Below are 20,191 nucleotides of genomic sequence, written 5' to 3' on the forward strand. Positions count from 1 at the left end.
ACCTGGTAAATGTTAATCTTGATAATCAATTATGTAAACAATTAAGGCAAGCAAGGAAAAAGGAAAACAGACATGATAGTTTCTGCCTTTAAAAAAAAACTCACAGTAGACAGCCCAGCACTTTTACACCTATATTAGGCTTCCTTACAATACATAATTACCTCAAATTTAAGCACTTTTTAAGCTAAGGTTAAATTCTATACAGAGAAGGGTTGGAGAATGTCATCACTGTTCCATATTTGGCAAAAAACAAAAAACAAAAGTAGGAAGCCAGAGAAGAAAGCAAGAATGCTATTAACAGATGAGAAACACTTTTTAAGGTAATTTCTATGGGTAAAATTAAGATTCTGTGTAAGTTTACGATTACCATGAGTCCAGAAGCTTGTCAGCCATTTAACAAAAGACTCCATTTCGGATTCTTTCTAATTTGCCTGAGCTTATGTGATTTTTGCTGCTGATGTTTAATTATCTATATTTATGATGTGGATAGAAGTCTAAAATTCTTTGAGGTTCAACTCAGTAGCCTCTTTCAAGCCAAGAGCAAAACACAAGAAACCATCTAATGTCCAGAAAGGGTGCATTAGCAGGACCTACTCATAAGAGCAGGTATACATATATTCAGAGAAATTACACTAGTCTCACTACTCTCTCCAAAGTTATGTGTGTGTATATATTGAATAAACACGTTGAACAAAATGTCAGTGTATCCATTCTGGACTCTTCCACATTTAAACATTTTTAGACTACTGGAGCACTGGAATATTTATGAACTAGTAGAGAAAAAACAGTGAATCTTTTATTTTGACCAAAACAAGAAACAGACTCACCACTGTGCGTTGCTTATTAGGCAAAAAAACACGAATAGTATTACTTGTCTTGGAGGAATCTAAAAGTTTCCCATCATCAGATGCTCTGCGCTGATAACCGAACTGTTCAACAATGGTAGGTGAAATACAGCTGGATCCATTGAAGACAGAATCCTTTAATCCAATTCCATCAGGAAGGGTCTTCCAAGCTCCGTGAATGTGGTCCATTGAAGCAGCTTTAAGTAACCAAACCTTTAAAAGAAAGACAAGTCTCCTCAGAAGCATGCTGAAACCAGTTTCTTATTTTGCTATAAAGTAAGTATTTGCAACACCAAATGCATAGTAAAAGATTTATAATTCAGTTATTAAATATAAGAAAACTTCATCAACAACTGCGGGTTTTGGGTTTTTTTTGCCTTAGCGGATGTACACAGATACACGAACATGTTTCTGGAGCAGCACACTATAACCACCAATAAGACCAACTGTTTACAGGTAGTCCTTGACTTACGACCTCAATTGGGACCAAGCAAAGCAGTTGTTAAATGAGTCACACCCAATTTTACAATTTTTTTTTTGCCATGATTGCTAAGCCAATCATTACAGCTGTTAAGTGAATCATGCTGTCTTTAAGTGAATCTGGCTTCTCCCATTGACTTTGCTAGTTGGAAGTTAGCTAGGAAGATCATTAATAGTGATCATGTGAATCCCGAATGCTGCCATTGTCATAAATACACGCCAGTTGCCACATCTCCAAATTTTGATCACATGACCATGGGGATGCCGCAATGGTTGTAAGTGTGAGAACCATTTTCAAGTCATTTTTTTCACTGTTGTTGTTACTTCAAATGCTTGCTAAATGAATGGTTGTTAAATCAAGAACTACCTGTACATTTCTAAGCTTTCTACATTATTATTTCCTTGAATCAACGGACCAAAATTGTTCACAATGCCAAAAGACATACTAAATAATTAATAGCTTGTTTCCTATTTTTTCTTGAAGAAAATCCAGGTTACATGTGCTTCTTTGTAAGTCATAGGAATTTAATTCAGTCGATGAAGGCCAATCTTTTTTTTCCCAGGCTGCAGCACATATGACAGTAATGCATAGGATAGGATTGACATTTTCAGACAATTTTTTCTTTTTTGAAAAGGGAAGCTGTAGTTTTTAGTTTTAAAAGTCAAGTAAGTCTGCTAAGCCAAAGCACTCTTAAGTTATTCCTGAATCCCTGTATATTTAGTTGTCAATTTTCAATGGTATGATTTTGTTAGGAGAGTCTAAGGGCATCAATTTAGCAGTATTTAGGAAAGAAATTAATCCCCCGTTACACTTACAACTGTAACTGTACAGTACAGTTAAAGACTATATAGTATATAAGAACCTTTTTTTAAAATAATCACTGATCAAGTGTCTCATTTAAATACTGTGCTAAACCATGATGCATCTTAACATAGTAACTGAATCTATCCACTCCAGTTTAGTATTGCATAGACCAGGCTATTATTACTTATTCAAACATACAGTACGTAAAAAATGTTTCTGACTTTGTATGGTGTGGCAACTCAGCTACTAGTGCCTCTGTTCTCTTTTCCCACTACAATTTATAAGGAATTAAATGTAGACATTTTTAGAGGGAAAATACACCATACACATAGCCATGCCTAATCAATTACACAGACTACTTTATTTCAGTTCTAATAACAGACATATTTTCTTGCTAACAACTTCTTAAAAAGCTCTGTCTTCATGCTGGAATGATTTTTTTTTTTCAATCAGCCTATACGGAATATTACATACCAATATAATGTTAACAGAAATAGACAAGATTGCATTATTACCATAAGAGACTGGACAACAAGTATACTTTTACTTATCAGTACATTCCCCATTTGACCTAGGAACTAAAGCCTAAACTGAAACCCTATTCTTTTATATTAAATTAGTGCAAGCATATGCAGTTTAAAATGATCTATTCAGGTTCTGAATATTATTTCAGTTTCTAAAACTATAGTGTGGTCTTCATTAACAAAAACCCAACCAGCTTAATTTGCTATAGAATCTTCAACAATTAGAATTTTGCACACAAATTGGAGAGAACAAGTAACCCGAATGGTGAAAAAAGAAAGTACAATCTTTTCCACTATTCCAAACTAGGTTTAGTGGCATCTTGCTTCTACTTAACATTACCTATTTTGTATTATTTTTGCAATGTACACTAAAAACTGACATTTTACCTTGTTAAGGTCAGAAGTGTCATTTTCAGAGAATACTATCAATAGGACACATGCACGCTGGCACATCCAGCTGAAATTTTTTATGAGAACGGATGAATTCATCCAGTCTGACTTTATATCACTTTTTTTGCCACTAGGAGGGAGAAAGGAACCATGCTTTGACAACCTTCACAAAGAACAGATGAGAAAAATGAAAACACCAGCCTTTGGGGTTGCTCCATGATCTCTGGGCTAAGTACTGAATGGCAGAGAAAGGCAAAAGCCTTACCTAGAATTGTGATAGCAGCATAGGAAAATAGTACAGAATAAGCATTGAGGCAGGAAATTTTCCAGAGTTATATTTCTCTGTGGAAATAATTCCATATTACACACAATTTTACAATATTAGTATTCTAATAAACATTTTTCAGGTGAATCATGCACATAGACATCCTATATTGGTAATATATATAGGAATGTGGATTTTGGGTTCTAATGATGGAATAACAGCTCTCAGCTTTTGTGTATTTTTCTTGACATTTAACCAATGTGAAAATCTCAGTACCATACTCTTACTATAGTTTACATTGTGTTGGAAGAAAAACTAAACATTTTGAATAGCATTAAAACCATTTAAAATGGGCATTATTAAAGAAAAATGGAAATAATTACAGTATATGGAATGCAAAATACAATCCTATACATTATAATAAAATAGTTAATCCTTCAGGTGCCACAAGACTCTCTTAATCCTGTTTCTTTGTTGTTACTGTTTGATTTTGGTTTTTTGCTGTAGAAGTCTATCCCTTGTTACACTATGACAATATGTTAAATAACTACAACTATTGTGGTTTATAAAATACAATCAACAGCTAGCACAATGAATGAATCCAACCAACTATAATTTATTCAACAATGCTGCATTATTATACGATCGTGGGATTTTGCTGGAATATTTTGAATCTCTATTTTTCAGAAACTATTAAATGCAATTCATTTAGGTTCAAACATAGCATTCTTCAGTTCGAGAGTATGGATAAATATGTGAAATCATATAAAATATTTCAAATTTACTATTCCAAATGTATTTGAGACACTATTTATGTAAATATATGTTTCCATGAGTCAAAGCAATAAACTAGGATTTAAAGGCTGCTTCAGCAACCATGATCACATTCTTGCTTACATGGAGCCCTCAAATCAGGAAGGGGTTAAGTGTTGAATAGAAATTATTTCACAGAAGCCTTTTTAGGTTTATGTTACAGAACGTTAGGAGCCACGATCCTATATATATAAGGATCCTATATATATATAAGGGATATATATATCCCACATATAATTTGGTTTTCATTTCAGCATGTTCTCATGGGTTTCAGTGTATTAACCATTCTTTTCTGAACAATTCTGAATGTTCTTTTAATTTAACAGACTAAGATTTAGAGAAAAATAGATCCCAGAAGCCTACAAAATTCATGCCATTGTTAGTAGATACTTTAAATAATTATCTCTGGTGAAGCGCTTCTGAAATGTATGCAGAAATTATTCACATATCACATTAAATAAGCACCCTAATTAGTACATTTGTAGCTTTTTGTACATTTTTACAGGTCAATAATGATGACATCAATAACAGTTCATTGAACTCCCAGTTCAGATGGGTTCTCTTATCAAAAGTGGCAAAGGAGATGAAATATTATCAACTCTCAAATGTTACTGTTTGTTGTTTGCCACAGCATAATCAAACAACCTGCAACTTGGCACTTGATATTCCTTGTCTATGCTTTTTGTTTAAAACATTGATAACTCATCTTTTATCTAGAAAACCAAGCAAGCTCTGCCCAAATATCTTCTTCACAACAAACCTATGTAGTAGTTTAGACTGAGAGACAGCAAGTGACACCAATGATTTTCATGACTGAGGATATTTGACATAAAGCTTTCTAGTCTTAGCTCAGTTTTTTTAACAGAGAAATTTTAACATGCTAGAGGCTCATCATTGGATTTTGTAGTTATGATGGTACACTGCCTATTCACTATGAGAATCTCAGGTTCAAAAAGTACTATCATTGACCTGACATTTGTGGAAAGGCTATTTATTCAGGTGTGTTTACTGAAAGGAATTATTTTTGCCAACTCATGTACATTTTCCTGTGCCATTTCTCATACCAAACATAATCTTTGAAAACAGATATTTCAAGTATTTACAAGGTATTAAAAAAATATCTTCACTAACCTTCCTGAAGAATTTCAACAAGGAAAAGCCTAACATCAATAAATCTATGATTTTTGAAAAGTACTACAAATCTTCACAAGATATCTGAAAAGTACATGAGTTGGCAAAAGTAATTCCTTTCAGTAAACACAAACTAATGTACTGTATATTTTAGGGGGGTTATATTTCCTAGTACCAAAAGCAGACATACCATATCCAGACGTCTGAGATAATCAATGCACAGAAACAATATTAAGCAGAAATTAATACATATTGTATTTCCAAAAATAGAGTTTAGCTATTTCCGATGTTTTTCATATATCAGATATAAAATTCACATGAAACTTTCATAAAAAATATCAACATTTGAATGAAGGACAAAAATCAAATAAAATATATTCTGATTTATAACAATATAGAAAGTTACCAAATAACAAATATGAGATGGAGAATTTTTTTTTAAATGTAAATTTAATCCCTAGATTCTGTTCTGTGTGCCTGTGAAAAATAATTTTACACCAATATCTCATCACCCTACTATGACAAATTTCTACATCAGTGGGCTTTTAATGTACTGCCATCAATGTCCCTATCAGGTAGAAATAAATAAATAAATAAGTGAGCCTTGGTAGTACAGGGGTTTAAGGCACCCTGTTATTAAGCTGGTTATTAAGACCAATTACTGCAGGGTTCGAATCTCGCCAAGGCTCAAGGTTGACTCAGCCTTCCATCCTTTCTAAGGTAGGTAAATTGAGGACCCAGTTGTGGGGGCAATAAGCTGACTTTGTATAAAATATACAAAAGGATGAAGGCTATTGCTGAGCACATTGTAAGCCGCCCTGAGTCTTCGGAGAAGGGCGGCATATAAATCAAATAAAAAAATAAAAAAAAATAAAAAAAATCTGCTGCTTCTAAAGTATTTGTCATTCTGATCAAAATAAGTCATATCCTTCTGTACTTCCTTTTTGATAATTCATATTATTACTTATTTGATATGATATATCACTATCTACGTCAAATCAAAATAATACATCCAACAAATTGCTTAGTAGCAAGAACTGAGGATGTTATGCTGAACTAGAACTATAAATATTGCATAGCATGTAATCACCACCAAATTATCACCATAATCTCAAATTATGCTAGGCACAATGTACACCATTTATATAATGGCAGCAGAGTGGCTCTTTGAAGGGGGATATAAACAGTCCTCTACTAGAAATTCCACAATGGGAAAGTTCTGTACACTAATGGATCTTTATAAATTGAGATGCAATTTCCCGAAAAAGGATTGTATGCAGTTTGGGCAGCAAACAAATTTTATATTATCACTGCAGTAACCATAAATTGAAAGGTTCTGAGAAAGATCTGTACAAACTGATTTTTTTTAAAGTACACAAACATGTTTTTCCAAAAATAGAGAGATAGATGACTATTAGGAAAAAGTGAATATTTAACTTTTTAATGGAAAGTTAAATGTCTTACCAATTAAACAACTTTAAAAACTCAGTTTTTATGATCCTGTAATCCTTCAATTAAACAACTAAAACAGTAAATGTATGTGAAAAGGAACATAAATCGTTCTAAAAATATATTCAGGAATTTGGAAAGTTTCCTTTTAGAATTCTTCCACATACAGTATGGCAGAAACATAATCTTTACTGGTTTTATTATTTGTATCTGATTTTTAATGTGTTGCTTTTTGTCTTTACTTTGTAAAACCCACTTCATACTCTTAATATTTCAGAATTCGATTGTATTTGTTTCTAAACTTATACCTATCAACACAGATGATAATCATTATCAATTCTCATTTTCAAGGTGTGAAATGCCTTCCTTTCAAGTGTCTTTATTTTCAAGGGCTGACCTACAGTATATGTTTCAGAGATGGCACAACAATGAAAGACTAAGGGCTGGAGTCCACATATTTTGCCACGGGGATGCTGCCATCATCATCCTGGCTAGAACATGCAGAAGTACTTACTGCGTGGAGCTCCGTGATCATGCACTGATATCCCATGCTCCCGTTTTCAGCCACATCTCCACCATGGCAAATGTAGTTATGTGCTCCAGCCCTAAGAATATCAAACGTAATATGTCCATCACAACTAGGCCACACCAGGTTCAGTGATAAAGTGATATACCATATATAATCTGCTCAAATTATTAACTATACTCTTCAGAACATGATAAATTTCTATTTCCCATCTTAGTACACTCCAAACCTTCAACATTCCTCCTTGGTCTGGTGGCTCAGCAGACTGATAGCATTGTGATTAACACCAGCTGTCTGCAATTACTGTAAGTTTGAATCTCACCAGGCTCAAGATTGACTCAGCCTTCCATCCTTTCTAAGGTAGGTAAATTGAGGACCCAGTTTGTGGGGGCAATAAGCTGACTTTGTATAAATATACAAAAGCATGAAGGCTATTGCTTAATGCATTGTAAGCCGCCCTGAGTCTCCGGAGAAGGGCAGCATATAAATCAAATCAAATCAAATAAATAAAATAAAAATTGGTCTCAAGTTTCACTATATCACTGAGTTTGTACTATGACTAATTACCATCTATTGAAATAGGATTTTTTTTTCTATCTATGTCCACCAAAAGCTGTTTAGAAGCAGACAGAGGAATCCTCCCTCCCACGTATGCATTTTTAAAAGAATATTTTCAGAATTTTAATTCAGTTTAATTTTGAACCTTATCAGTAAGATTTATCAAGAAGCTCTTCAGTCACCAGAGTCATTATTTTTTACAATAGAAGATGCTTGTTTAAACTTTTAAAAATTTACCTAGATTTAGGGTCAGACATTAGATTCAAAGTCAGCGTAGAGCAGGGGTGTCAAATTGGCAGCCTGCGGGGCGGATGCATCATGCACAGGCCATGCCCACCCCAGCTCCGCAAAGGGAAAAAATGTCACAAAACATCACATGACGGCAAAGTGACGCTGCAAGTTTGACACCTGTGGTGTAGAGGATAGATTGATTACTGAAGGACGTTAACCATGGGAAAAACACAAGACAAATTTTGAAAATCTCTCTGCTCATGCATCTACAGGGATTCCTCAATTTACAACAGTTCATTTAGTGACCGTTCAAAGTTACAACGGCACTGAAAAATGTGACTTATGACCATTTTTCAGTTACGACCTTTGCAGCATCCCCATGATCATGTGACCCAAATTCAGATGCTTGGCAACTGACTCATATTTATGACTGTTGCTGTGTCCCAAGCTTATATAATCATCTTTTGCAACCTTCTCACAAGCAAAGTCAATGGAGAAGCCAAGTTCATTTAACAACCGGTATACTAATTTATCAACTACAGTGATTCACTTAACAACTGTGGCAAGAAAAGTTGTAAAATGGGGCAAAACTCACTTAACAAGCAAAATGTTGGGCTCCATTGTGGTTGTAAGCTGAGAACTACCTGTATTAGCCCAACCTAGACCATTCTTCCCATCATCCAATATAAGGTTTGCAAGGGATCTAGAAGATCATCTAATAGAGAGATTCTCAACCTCAACCCCCATCATCACCATAGTAAAAGAAATGCTGAAAATGTGCACCAAAGGATATTACTATCAATTCTAGAGACGTAGATAAAATATTGAATTAGCAAAGACCATCTTTTCCCTAGAGCCTGCCAGGTTCCCTAGATTGGGAGTCCCCTTAATAAACAGAAGGAACCCCCTCTATTTGTAACACAACTCAGTTCAAGTGTTTCTGAATACTCTGAAATGGAAAAATGCAAACTAGTGGTTCCTGAAATTCCATATATGTTATAGTAACTATAATAGCAGATGCCAATATATTATTTGTCAGCATTAATGGTAAACCATTCTAGTTTAGCCTTTTAATCACAGAAAAACACTAACTCTACCAAAAGTATGACAACGACATGAATTAGCAACACAAGGTATTTGGAAGATGGGGAGGGAAGAGAATCTTTTAAATCCTTTTTATTTGATTCAAATCAACTACCATGCAAAATATATGCTGCATTTTAAATGTGTTTTGTATAACTTTTACGTCAGTAGAATACTTAAATAAAATTCTGAGATATGTTACACCACAGAGGCTTTTAACCCAGCTATTTCTTCCACAATATATAAAACCAGGATTTTTATTAATTGACATCAATGATAAGTTACTTATATTACTTCTGCAATATCCAAATTGTTCACCAAATTCATTTACTAATCCCTTAATCTCTTGAAAATGTAGGGGCTTTTTTTAAAAAATTCGCAATTCTACTACATTAAGTGAAAATTGATAAACAAAGATATGCACACATACCATCTCCTACTAACAACAGTCTTCTAAATTTAGGGACTTTTACTTTACCATAAGCAATTAATGAATATTAAACAGGGTGGATACCAGGTGAGACACCCCTAGAAAATAGGTGCTGGCAATGAGAATGACCAAACTACTAACCCCCAGGCACAAGGCCAGGTAAGAATGTGAAACTCCAGAGACCTCCAGACTTCCACTCTGTTCAGTTCAGTTCAGCAGTTCAGTTATCTGCTACAAAAAGCTCTGCTTCCATCAATATAAGATTATCCTTCACTGCAGTCAACCTGAAAAGGCTGCATCGCTTCAATCAGTCATACCTTATATGTGGGTTGAAGAATGCAATGCTGGATATTTTATGAATTTGGGAATCAGAATCATCTCTCTTTTCTATGGACAATGTATACAAATACTGCAGTTATATTTCTGTATTCTCATGGTTAATAGTTTCTAATCCTTTAAAGAAAAAATGCATGTTACTTAAACATTGCTAGGAAAGACAAAAGGCTGAAAACAAAGGGTAAACACAATTCAGGATTAATCTGATAGAAAAGAGAAAACTGAGAGACTTGAACTGCAAATGAATTAACAAAACAGAATTCTCTTCAGGACAAACTCTGCATGACCTACTCTGGAAAGCACTCTAATCTTCTGAAGCAGAGTTAAGTAGAAATGGGAATGTACAATACGGAAGAAATGCCTACCACTTTGGCCATTAATTTTTCTGAAAAACACCATCTGATACAACTCACTGGAACTGAAAAAAGAATTATTTTTCAAAATAAAAGTTAAACTATGCTCAAATTATGCTTATTAAAAGATTTCTATATAAAAGGTAGATGAGAAATAATGTGTAAGGAGGAAATTTTATACCATGCTTGTATTTCCAGTAAATTCAAATGAGCTAATGCAAATAATTTTTACACAATGCTTTAAAAAACTGGAAATTGATTTGATAGTGCAGAACATAGTGGCTCTGGGATCATGATATATTATAAACATATCTCAAACTCTTTTCTTATGCAATGCTTCATAAATATTGCAAAAAGTATTATTTGAGCATTATTGATGTTGCAATTAATACAAATATTAGGATTAGAAGAAACTTAACGTATCACATCAGTTAATATATGAAGACATTTTAATTTCTTTAGCATCACATGACTTTCACTTATCAGAGTAGATATACCTCAGAATTTATTGAAGTGGCAATATGAGCTATAGTTACATCACATTTCTACAAAGTGGGTTTTGGGTGAAAATTTAAAAATACAAGGGATGGTAGTTAGAGTATTTTATGTGAAAAAGAAGAGCAATGTCAATGAAAAGTTAATTTAGAATGAAATGTAGTGGTAAGTTTTCATTCACTGTTACAACACTGGAACTAGGAGAGAACTTATTCATAAATTATCTATTCCCTGCTGTTTCAGATGTCTGCTAATCCAGAATTCAGACGAGGACCCTGCTGGCTCTTAAGACCTAAGTATTCCCTTGGACATTGGGCCAGAATATTGAGTGAATTTATCTCTAGATATTATGGTAGCATATTGGTTAGCATCTCAGTTGCCAATTTGTTCTGCTGTTTTGATATATACTTTTTACTATTTCTATTTTACTTGCACATTAAACTGAATAACTGAGTTGATCTACTCCTAAGGGTTCCCAATATTCTGAAGTCAATTGTCAAAGTGCATAGAGAGTTACAGTAGTAAATCCGGCACCTTGAGTGGAAAGTGTATAATGTTAGATTTATCCTTTGGGGTTTTAAGAGGATTTTTTATATGCCACCAGTGATATTGTGATATAACAAGAAAATTCATTATTATTAAATTTATTGTTAAAAAAAAGAAAAGCTAGGAAAAAATTAATTTATAAGGAAACTAAAACGAAGGAGGGGTTGAAATATATATTTATAGAGTAAGAAAGATGACCTTGATAAATGCAAGCTATCTTGGCAGAACAACAAGAGATCTCTTAAATCTACAAGAGAGATAATATTCAAAAGTAGCACAGACACTTCCCTAGTCCAATGGAGGAGGAGGAGGAGGAGGAGGAGGAGAAAGAAAAAGAAATGCAGCACAGACTTTCAAAATTATGTTGTTGTTGTTGTTAGTAGAAAAGTCATGTCTGATCCATCGCGACCCCATGGACAATGTTCCTCCAGGCCTTCCTTCCTCTACCATCCCCCGGAGTCCATTTAATCTTATGCTGACTGTTTCAGTGACTCCATCCAGCCACCTCATTCTCTGTTGTCCCCTTCTTCTTTTGCCCTGAATCGTTCCCAGCATTAGGCTCTTATTATAGCCTATATAAAAGTAGTTTCAGCCTTCTGATTTATTGATCCGATCTACTTAGAGGGGTAAATATCAATCTTGCAAATCTAATGGCTACTGACAGAAAACTCTGAACCAGAGACACTGCTTCAGCAATAGCTGGATATGAGGCCTTGTTTGAGAAATCTAGCTTTAGGGACAACCTCAAATTAATCTAAGAAGCCAATAGTAGAGTTTGTTTTTATTTCAGAGCAATGCTACATGTCTTAAAGGTGGGAGTTATTAATATCTATGTAATGATAATTCAGATTGTCACGGTCTGGTGCCACCGAACTCAGAGAGGAGGATGGACCTTTAGATCAGTCCTTCCCAAGTGTCTAATGATTTTTCTTCTCCCCTAAAATCACAGTTTGGCTGACCCTGTAAGCACATCCCAAAATATGGAGGCACCTATAGCCTTGGATAGATTTGTGTCTGCACTGCCTTTCCCTGTTTATCAATTCAGAGGAGCTCCTTCGTTTACTGAGAAACTTCCAAGACATTAAATGACAGGGGAGATGCTTAGAGAGTCACTGGTAGAAAATAAGAAGCAAATTTGATTTGAACATGTACTGTAATGATAAAAATGGTTCCACCACTCCTTGTCATGTTTGCAGAGGTCTAACCAGCAACTCAATTTAAAGTGACCCAGATGTTATGGCTAGGCCAGACCATAATTTGCTAGGCTGTTGTGAACAGTAACTAATGCTACTCTCTAGGTGTCCTCTATATAGCTGTGAGCTGGGCATCTAGTAGACAAAATTGCCTGGATGCTAGCTAGATGGTTTCCTAATGAGATGTCAGAGGTCATAATTATCAAAATTATCTGGGCTGCAACATCAGTTCTGCCATCATCTTGGAGCCTCCAAGGAGATGAAAAGGAACCTGGACAATTTTCTTTTGACAAAAAGGCTGCTGAGAATTTGGTGAGCCTGTAGTTGCAGAAACCTCTGAAACTCATATGAACCATTTTCAGTTAAGGGTTTTACTCCCAAAAGGGGCGTTGTCTTACCTGAACGCCCTTTCTAACTGGAGAGGGGCCAGCGGTCAGGCACGGGTTTGCTCCTGTCTGATCTAGTCGGATCAAGTCTGCAAGCTCAGAAGCTCCTCCCCTTCCTTAGCTTCCCAGCTTTCTGATGAGGAATGAATGCGGCAGACAACACACCTGCTGAGCGGAAGAGAAAACAGAGTATACCAGGCGAAGCAACTCAGTGGAAAACAGGGTGGGGCTGACCGCTGGCCCCTCTCCAGTCAGAAAGGGCGTTCAGGTAAGACAACGCCCCTTCTCACTGGATGAGGGGCCAGCGGTCAGGCACGGGACATGCCAAAGCAGCGGACCTATAGGAGGGGAACCGTCGGGGACGAAGAGCCTCGCCTTGAGTATATTTGCTGAAGCACCCGGCGGCCAAAAGCCGCCTCCGCCAAGGCGAAGGAATCAATCCGGTAATGGCGGATAAATGGAGTCGGGGACGTCCAGGTGGCGGCCCAACAGACATCCAAAAGGGAGGCCTGGGTAGCCCAGGCCGCCGAGGTAGAGGCGCTCCTGGTAGTGTGAGCCGTGATACGCGGTGGGACTGGCAAGGCCTGAACCTCATAATAGGCCTTGGCGATAGTCGCCCGAATCCAACGACCCAGCGTAGGAGGGGACACCCTCTGCCCCAAGGTGGCTGGTTGAAACGAAACAAAGAGGGACTCAGTATGACGCAGGGACGAAGTCCGGTGTAGATAAAACTTGAGGGCCCGCTTGACATCCAGGATGTGCCAGGCCCATTCCGATGGGTCGGGTTAGGACAAAAATTGGGGAGAGCTAACTCTTGGGACCGGTGAAATGGGGAGTTCACCTTCGGGAGGAAGGTGGGGTCCAACCAGATGACAACCCTGTCGGGGTGGAAGATACACAGGTCAGCTCTGATGGAAAGAGCTGCCAATTCCGAAATGTGATGGGCAGAGGTTATAGCTACCAAAAAGGCCACCTTGTAAAATAGGAAGCGGAGACCCGCCTCCCGAAGGGGTACAAAAGGCCCCCGAGTCAGCGCGGTGAGCACCTTGGGTAAATCCCAAGACAGATACCGGTGGATGGGGGGGATGTTAATATTAGAGGCACCCCAAAGGAAAAGTCTAATCAAGGGACGTCTGTACAGGGAAGTCTGGGAGCCACAACAAAGAATGGAAGAAAGAGTGGCTACTTGCTTGCGTAGGGTATTTGGTGCCAACCCTGCATCCAAACCATGCTGGAGGAACTCTAATACCTGTTTGGTGGAAGCCAGCACGGGCTCCAGTCCCCTTGTCCCGCACCAGGTAGCGAAGGAACGCCACATGGCCCCGTAGATCCGAACCGTGGCCGGCCGGCGTGCCACCTGAAAAGTTTCAACGATGCGGGATGACAATCTGGAACCCTTCAGCAGGCGCCGCTCAACCGCCAGGCAGTCAGCTGTAGCCATTGGGCGTCCGGGTGCAGTAGAGAGTCCTGATGGAGAACTACCTCAGATGGTGGGAGGCGCCACGGTGGAAGAATGGATAGAGCTTGCAGGTCCGCGAACCAGGGGCAAAGAGGCCAATGGGGAGCGATGAGGACCAACTCTGCGCGTTCTGCCAGGAGCTTCCAAACAACCTTGGGAAGAAGGGGGAGGTGGGGAAAGCATAGAGAAGGCCCGGCGGCCAAGAGGTGTGCAGTGTGTCCACTGCCTCCGCACCCAGTTTGGGAAACCTGGGGAGAAATCGAGGTGTCTGGCGGTTGGTCCACATCGTGAAGAGGTCTATCACTGGAACACTGATCCGAGCCGTGACCTTCCGGAACAGAGCCGGGTTGAGTTGCCATTCGCCGTCGTCCAGGGTGACCCAGCTGAGCCATTCGGCCTGGACGTTCGATGCTCCTGATATGTGGGAGGCCCGAAGGGACCTCAGGTGAGTCTCTGCCCAGGCTCCCAACCTCGCGGCCTCCTGCATGAGGTGCTGGGAGTGGGTCCCCTCCAGGCTGTTTACATGGGCCTTGGGGGCCACATTGTCTGTCCTGACTAGAACATGTTGGTGTCGTATCTTGTCCTTGAAGACTCGAAGGGCCAGGTGGATGGCCCGCAGCTCCAACCAGTTTATATTGTGGCCCAGATCGGCCGGTGACCAAAGGCCCTGGGCCATGGTTGACTCTAATGTGCTCCCCAGCCGTGAAGGCTGGCATCCGTGGTGATGACCAGGCAATGGTAGTTCCTGAACTCCCTGCCTATAAGAACGGAGGGCGAGATCCACCAGAGAAGGGACCTGCAGATGGAGTTGGGAAGTCGGACTAGCCCACAACAGATGACGTTTTTGATACAGGAGGAGAAACCACTGCAGGTCCCTGCAGTGGAGTCGGGCCCAGGGAATTATGCCAATGCACGAGACCATTTTCCCCAGGAGCTGGGAGAGCGATGCCAGGGATACAGGTCTCCCTGATGTGGCCGACCGGACCAGGGACCGCAGGCTGGTCAGGCACTCCTGTGACAGATAGACCCTGCCCTCGACCGTATCTATAATCGCTCTGAGATGTTGTATGCGGGTCGTCGGAACTAGGTGACTCTTGGCCCGTTTGATGGAGAAACCAAGAGTCGTCAAGACCTGGAGGGTGGTGTCCAGGTCGAGATGCACTGACGCCTCTGAGCTCGACTGGATGAGGAGGTCGTCCAGGTAAAACTGGATCCGTACTGGTAGAGCTCGCAGGTGAGCCGCAAAGGCGGCCATCAATTTGGTGAACACTCGGGGAGCCGAGGAGTGACCAAAAGGAAGTGCGCGGTACTGGTAATGGCAATCCTCATGACAAAACCGGAGAAATTTGTGATAGGCTGGGTGGATGGGGACATGAGGGTAGGCTTCTGTCAGCTCTACTGACGTGAGGAAGTCCCCGGCTGTGATCCCGTCCAAGTTGGACTGGAGGGACTGCATCTTGAACCGATGGTAGCGGACCCAACAGTTCAAGGACTTGAGGTCGAGGATTGACCTCCAACCCCCCGAGGATTTCTGGATGACGAACAGGCGGGAATAATCGCCTTGTCCGTGCTGCTCCAGTAGTACCAGTTCGATGGTTTGAATATCTAAGAGATGACGAATTGCTGATACCAGCAGGAGTTGAGTGGACCGATCCCGCGAAAGGGGACATCGGAGAAACCTGTCTGGGGGTGTGGAGAGAAATTCCAGGGAGAAGCCCCACCTGTCTCCCTGACCCAAGCGTCTGATGTTATCGCCTCCGATTGGCCAGCAAAGAGAGCCAGGCAGCCCCCAATGGGAGGGATGGACCTGCAGTCAACGAGAGCGTCAGAAGGACCTGCCACGGCCTCCCTGAAAGGGACGTTTGAATTGACCCCGGTAAGACTGGGAACCCTGGCGATCTTGGGGACAGGGACGATTGGGGAAAAACCTCTGAGACCTACCCCCGAATTGCTGGCCTCGGGCTTCCGAAAGGGCCAAAAAGGTGTCAAGCAGCGATGCTCCGATCTGTGTGATAAATTTGGTAGGACATGCCTCTTGTCCTTGGACTCAATCAATAATGGCTCTAACGGAGCCCCGAAAAGAGCCGAGCCCTAAAATGGAGATGCGGCAAGACGCCACTTCCCCGTCGGCCTGCCATTGGCGCAGCCATAAGAGGCGGCGGGTGGCCAGGGAAGAGCCAATGGCCTTGGTGCAAATCAAGATGAATTCAAGGTCGCGTCTGCAGAATATTCCAATGCAGCTAGGATCTTATTAATATCCTGCTGCGACCGAGTATCCGATAAAGGAAGTTGGTCCTGCAGCTGACGCAGCCAAAGGATAGAGGACCTGTTAAAAAACGAGGAGGCCATAGCCGACTTAACGGACCAGGCCAATGCCAGGTGTGATTTGACTAGAATGTGCTCGAGTCGTCTACCCTCCGGGTAAAGGCTATCCTCTGGGGGCCCTACTAGGTTGGAAGTGGCTGACAAGGCCACGATGGGAGGGTCAACTGAAGGGACCTGGAGCAAGCTGGACACTTCGGGAGCCATGTTATAAAGGCGCCGGTCCAGGCGATTTGGGTTTGGACCTGAAGCAGGGGAAGACCACTGCTTGGACAAAATGTTCCTAAACAACTTGGGGCCTGGGATTTCTTCCATCTCGAAGACGGGTTCCTCAAAGAGGAGCACTGAGGGGGTAGCAGCTGATCCCAGCAGAGATGAGGTTGGTCGGCAGGAGCCCAACTGCGTAGTAACTCTAGCCTTGTGCAACAAGGAATGAAATAGTTGGGGCTTGAACAGCCCCACGAAGGATGGCTGATCGGGGGTAAGGTCATCGTCTTCGGACAAGTCCTGATCCCTGATATCCTCCGCTGCCAGAGATTGATGGCCCGAAGATCACATTGATGGAGCTACGGCTAGAGTGGGAGGCCGGAGATTCCCCAGGTGAGAATCTTCCACATCTACGTGGGAACAGCCCGAACCCAAAACCCATGATGCCGTTCTGCATTGTAATTCAAGTTGAACCCCTTTCTGAATTGCCTCTTGAATAAAAGCAGCCAACTCAGGAGAGATAGACTGGCCCAGTTATGGATTTCCTGCGGCCTGGGAGGTGGAAGCAACCGCCGGAGATGGCGAAGGAGGCCTGGGGGAAGGAGGCTTCGGGGTTGCAGGCTTCGATTGCGGGCCGAACAATGCCTCATGTATCTCCCCTTGGATGGGAAGAGACGAAGGGGCCCCGTCAGGGGACAAAGGAGGGAGCAGGACCATAGGAGCCTCCGCAGTCCCCGCTGGGGAGGCCACTGAGGCCGGATTCAGTAATGTCCTGGGGGGCGGTGCAGATTGGCCGGGGAGGTCCTTGACTGATGCTTCTTCCAGGGCCCTCTGAATGGATCTTTCAACAGCCTGGTGGAGGCACAGTTCTTTCTTGGCCCAGGCTGTGAGATTCTTGGCCTCTTTAGAGGAGGCATGAGCCTTTCGTGATTTTTTGGCAGGGACTGAGGCAGAAGTTCCAGGCTCCTCGCCCTCCATGGCAGCCCCTTTGGGTAGGTTAGAGTGCCAGGCAGCCATCTTGATTGAGGCGGAGATAAGTAGGCCTCTATAAGCCTCGTGGCGAAAACAAAATGGCAAAAACAAAATGGCAGCCGGAGCGCAAGGCCAAGTTAGTCACCCCGAGAGGCAGGCAGTCCCCAAGCCAAACCGTGTGCTGTGTCCTCCTCGGAAAGATGGCGCTCTGGATTGCAGCCACGAGGTCCACTGTGAGGCTGAGCTGCCGGCTGTAGGCATTTGGGGAGGATTCCCTCAGGAGACGCCAAAAAGGATGCCTTGCCAGCTGGCAGAGGCACCACACCAAGGAGGCGCTCAGCGAAGGTCAGCTGCTGCTTGACCCACTGGATCCAATTAGCACGGCACGCCACTGAAAGCATCCCTGAACAATGCAGCGCCAGAAGGACAGCCACAGAGATGGCGATCGATCGTGGAGCCGAAAAGCCTGAGCTCTGGGAGGCTCCAGCTGTCTCCTATGACCAGCGGGTTCAGCCGGGAGCCCTTCGCGCTCGTTAGAAGGGGGAAGGCTCAACCAGCCGGGAGCCTTCAATCCCTTGCACTGCAAAGCTGTCTGCAGCGGGATTGGGCACGAAGCCCTTCACGCTGGATCAGCTCAACCTAAAAGAAGGGAGCCAGATGGTAAAAAGCTAAATTTTAGATCTATACCAACGGTCAATTTACAGAGTGTTCAGACAGTGTGTCTGATCCAAATCAGACCAAGTCTGAAAGCTGGGGAGCTACAGGAAGGGGAGGAGCTTCTCAGCTTGCAGACTCGATCCGACTAGATCAGACAGGAGCAAACCCATGCCTGACTGCTGGCCCCTCATCTAGTGAGAACCCATAATGATTACTCTTGTGGATAATCTATGGTGGACAAAGATAGGTGAAGTATCTGATCTTGACTGATATCTCAGCAGATTTTAATGCTGTTGACATCAGTACTTTGTTGGATCATATATGAGTTTTAACAGTCATGGGACCTTTTGCAGTAGTTTTTGCAGGAGGCTTTGCTCATTGCCTTTCATGCTTTAGTCACCTTATATTTGATTAACAGCAATATGCTACATATGTGCTTTAAAGATCCCACCAAAACCTCAACTGCTTCAGTGGCTTGAGCAGTGATAGGCATTACAGGTAGCCCTTGAGTTACAACCATTCGTTTAGTGACCATTCAAAATTACAATGGCACTAAAAAGTGACTTATGAACATTTTTCACTTATAATTGTTGCAGCATCTGCAGCATCCCCGTGATCAAATCATCAAAATTTGGACACTTAGTAACTGGCTCATATTTATGACAGTAGCAGTGTCTTGGGGTCATGTGATCACCTTTTCTGACCTTCTGACAAGCGAAGTCAATAGGGAAACCAGATTCACTTAACAATCATGTTACTAACCTAACAACTGTAATGATTCACTTAACAACTGGGGCAAAAAAGGTAGCAAAATGGGGCAAAACTCCTAAACAACTCATTTAGCAACGGAAATTTTGGACTCAATTGGGATCCTAAATTCAGGGCTACCTGTAGTTGATCTGCTCCAAGTCCTATACTGGTAGCCAGTTTGTTCTGGTGCAATTCAAGCTGCTGGCTGTTCTCTTTAAAGCCCTTCATGGTCCAGGTCCACAATATCTGCGGGATTATCTCTTACCATTGATCCCTGCAGGTTCTTTCAGATCCGGAAGAGAATGCTCCCTCTTGGTTCCTTAGGGCAATGGTTCCCAACCTTTCTGGTTCTGTGGACCGGCGATGGCGGGGAGTTTAGGGTTAGGGTCGTGATTAGGGGAAGAGGTGGTGGTTTCATGTCTCATGAAATAAATCAAGCTTTTTTAGAACAGAGAAATTTTTCACTAAAGTTGAATAGATTATTTTGCATATCAAGTTTTCAGATTCTTTGATCCAATGGATTGTTTACTGACAGATATTCTAAAACCAGAAAAATGAGCATGTAACATATTTTTCACTCTATGCTCACACACTTTATCCAAGATGTTTTCATCCACTTATCTTTTTATAATAGTTTCAATTACTTATTTATTTAACCTTCAAGTCAGTCTCAACTCTTAGTGACTGCCTTGACAAGTTCCTGAAATTTTCTTGGCAAGATTTCATAAGTGATTTGCCCTTGTTTTCTTCCTAGGGCTGCAAGAGTAATTGGCCCAAGGACATCCAGCTGGGTTCATGCCTAAACCAGGATTAGAACTCATGGTCTCCCAAAGAGACTCTCTTCAAAACCATTGGTGACATTTTATTAAAAAATATGTTGATATAATTGGCAGTTTTAGCACAAAGAATGTATATAATACTCATCTTTAATTACAGAAGCATGCTTATAATGAGATTAGTTTAATTTTCAGTATTTCAGAACTTC

The 20,191-nt window shown here is 41.2% G+C and overlaps 1 protein-coding gene across 19 annotated transcripts in view; it reads right to left on the bottom strand.

Moving 5' to 3' along the window:
* RAF1 (Raf-1 proto-oncogene, serine/threonine kinase) overlaps positions 1 to 20,191 on the bottom strand; it is a 107,348-nt gene that overhangs the window by 35,452 nt on the left and 51,705 nt on the right. For 10 of the 19 annotated variants that reach the window (XM_087887791.1, XM_034438055.3, XM_087887786.1 and 7 more), the window contains exons 2-3: positions 7,217 to 7,307; positions 828 to 1,058 (exon numbers count right to left, since the gene is read on the bottom strand). In XM_087887791.1, coding sequence (XP_087743917.1) covers positions 828 to 1,058; positions 7,217 to 7,252 — 267 coding nt within the window. In that variant the 5' untranslated portion in view covers positions 7,253 to 7,307. Of the gene's footprint in view, positions 1 to 827; positions 1,059 to 7,216; positions 7,308 to 8,023; positions 8,195 to 20,191 lie in introns of those variants that run through there. The other 9 variants (XM_087887796.1, XM_034438081.3, XM_087887793.1 and 6 more) reach the window with 2 other exon arrangements.

This window comes from Pantherophis guttatus, chromosome 2, assembly GCF_059756535.1.
Source record: "Pantherophis guttatus breed Tessera chromosome 2, ASM5975653v1, whole genome shotgun sequence".
Taxonomy (NCBI): Eukaryota; Metazoa; Chordata; class Lepidosauria; order Squamata; family Colubridae; genus Pantherophis; species Pantherophis guttatus.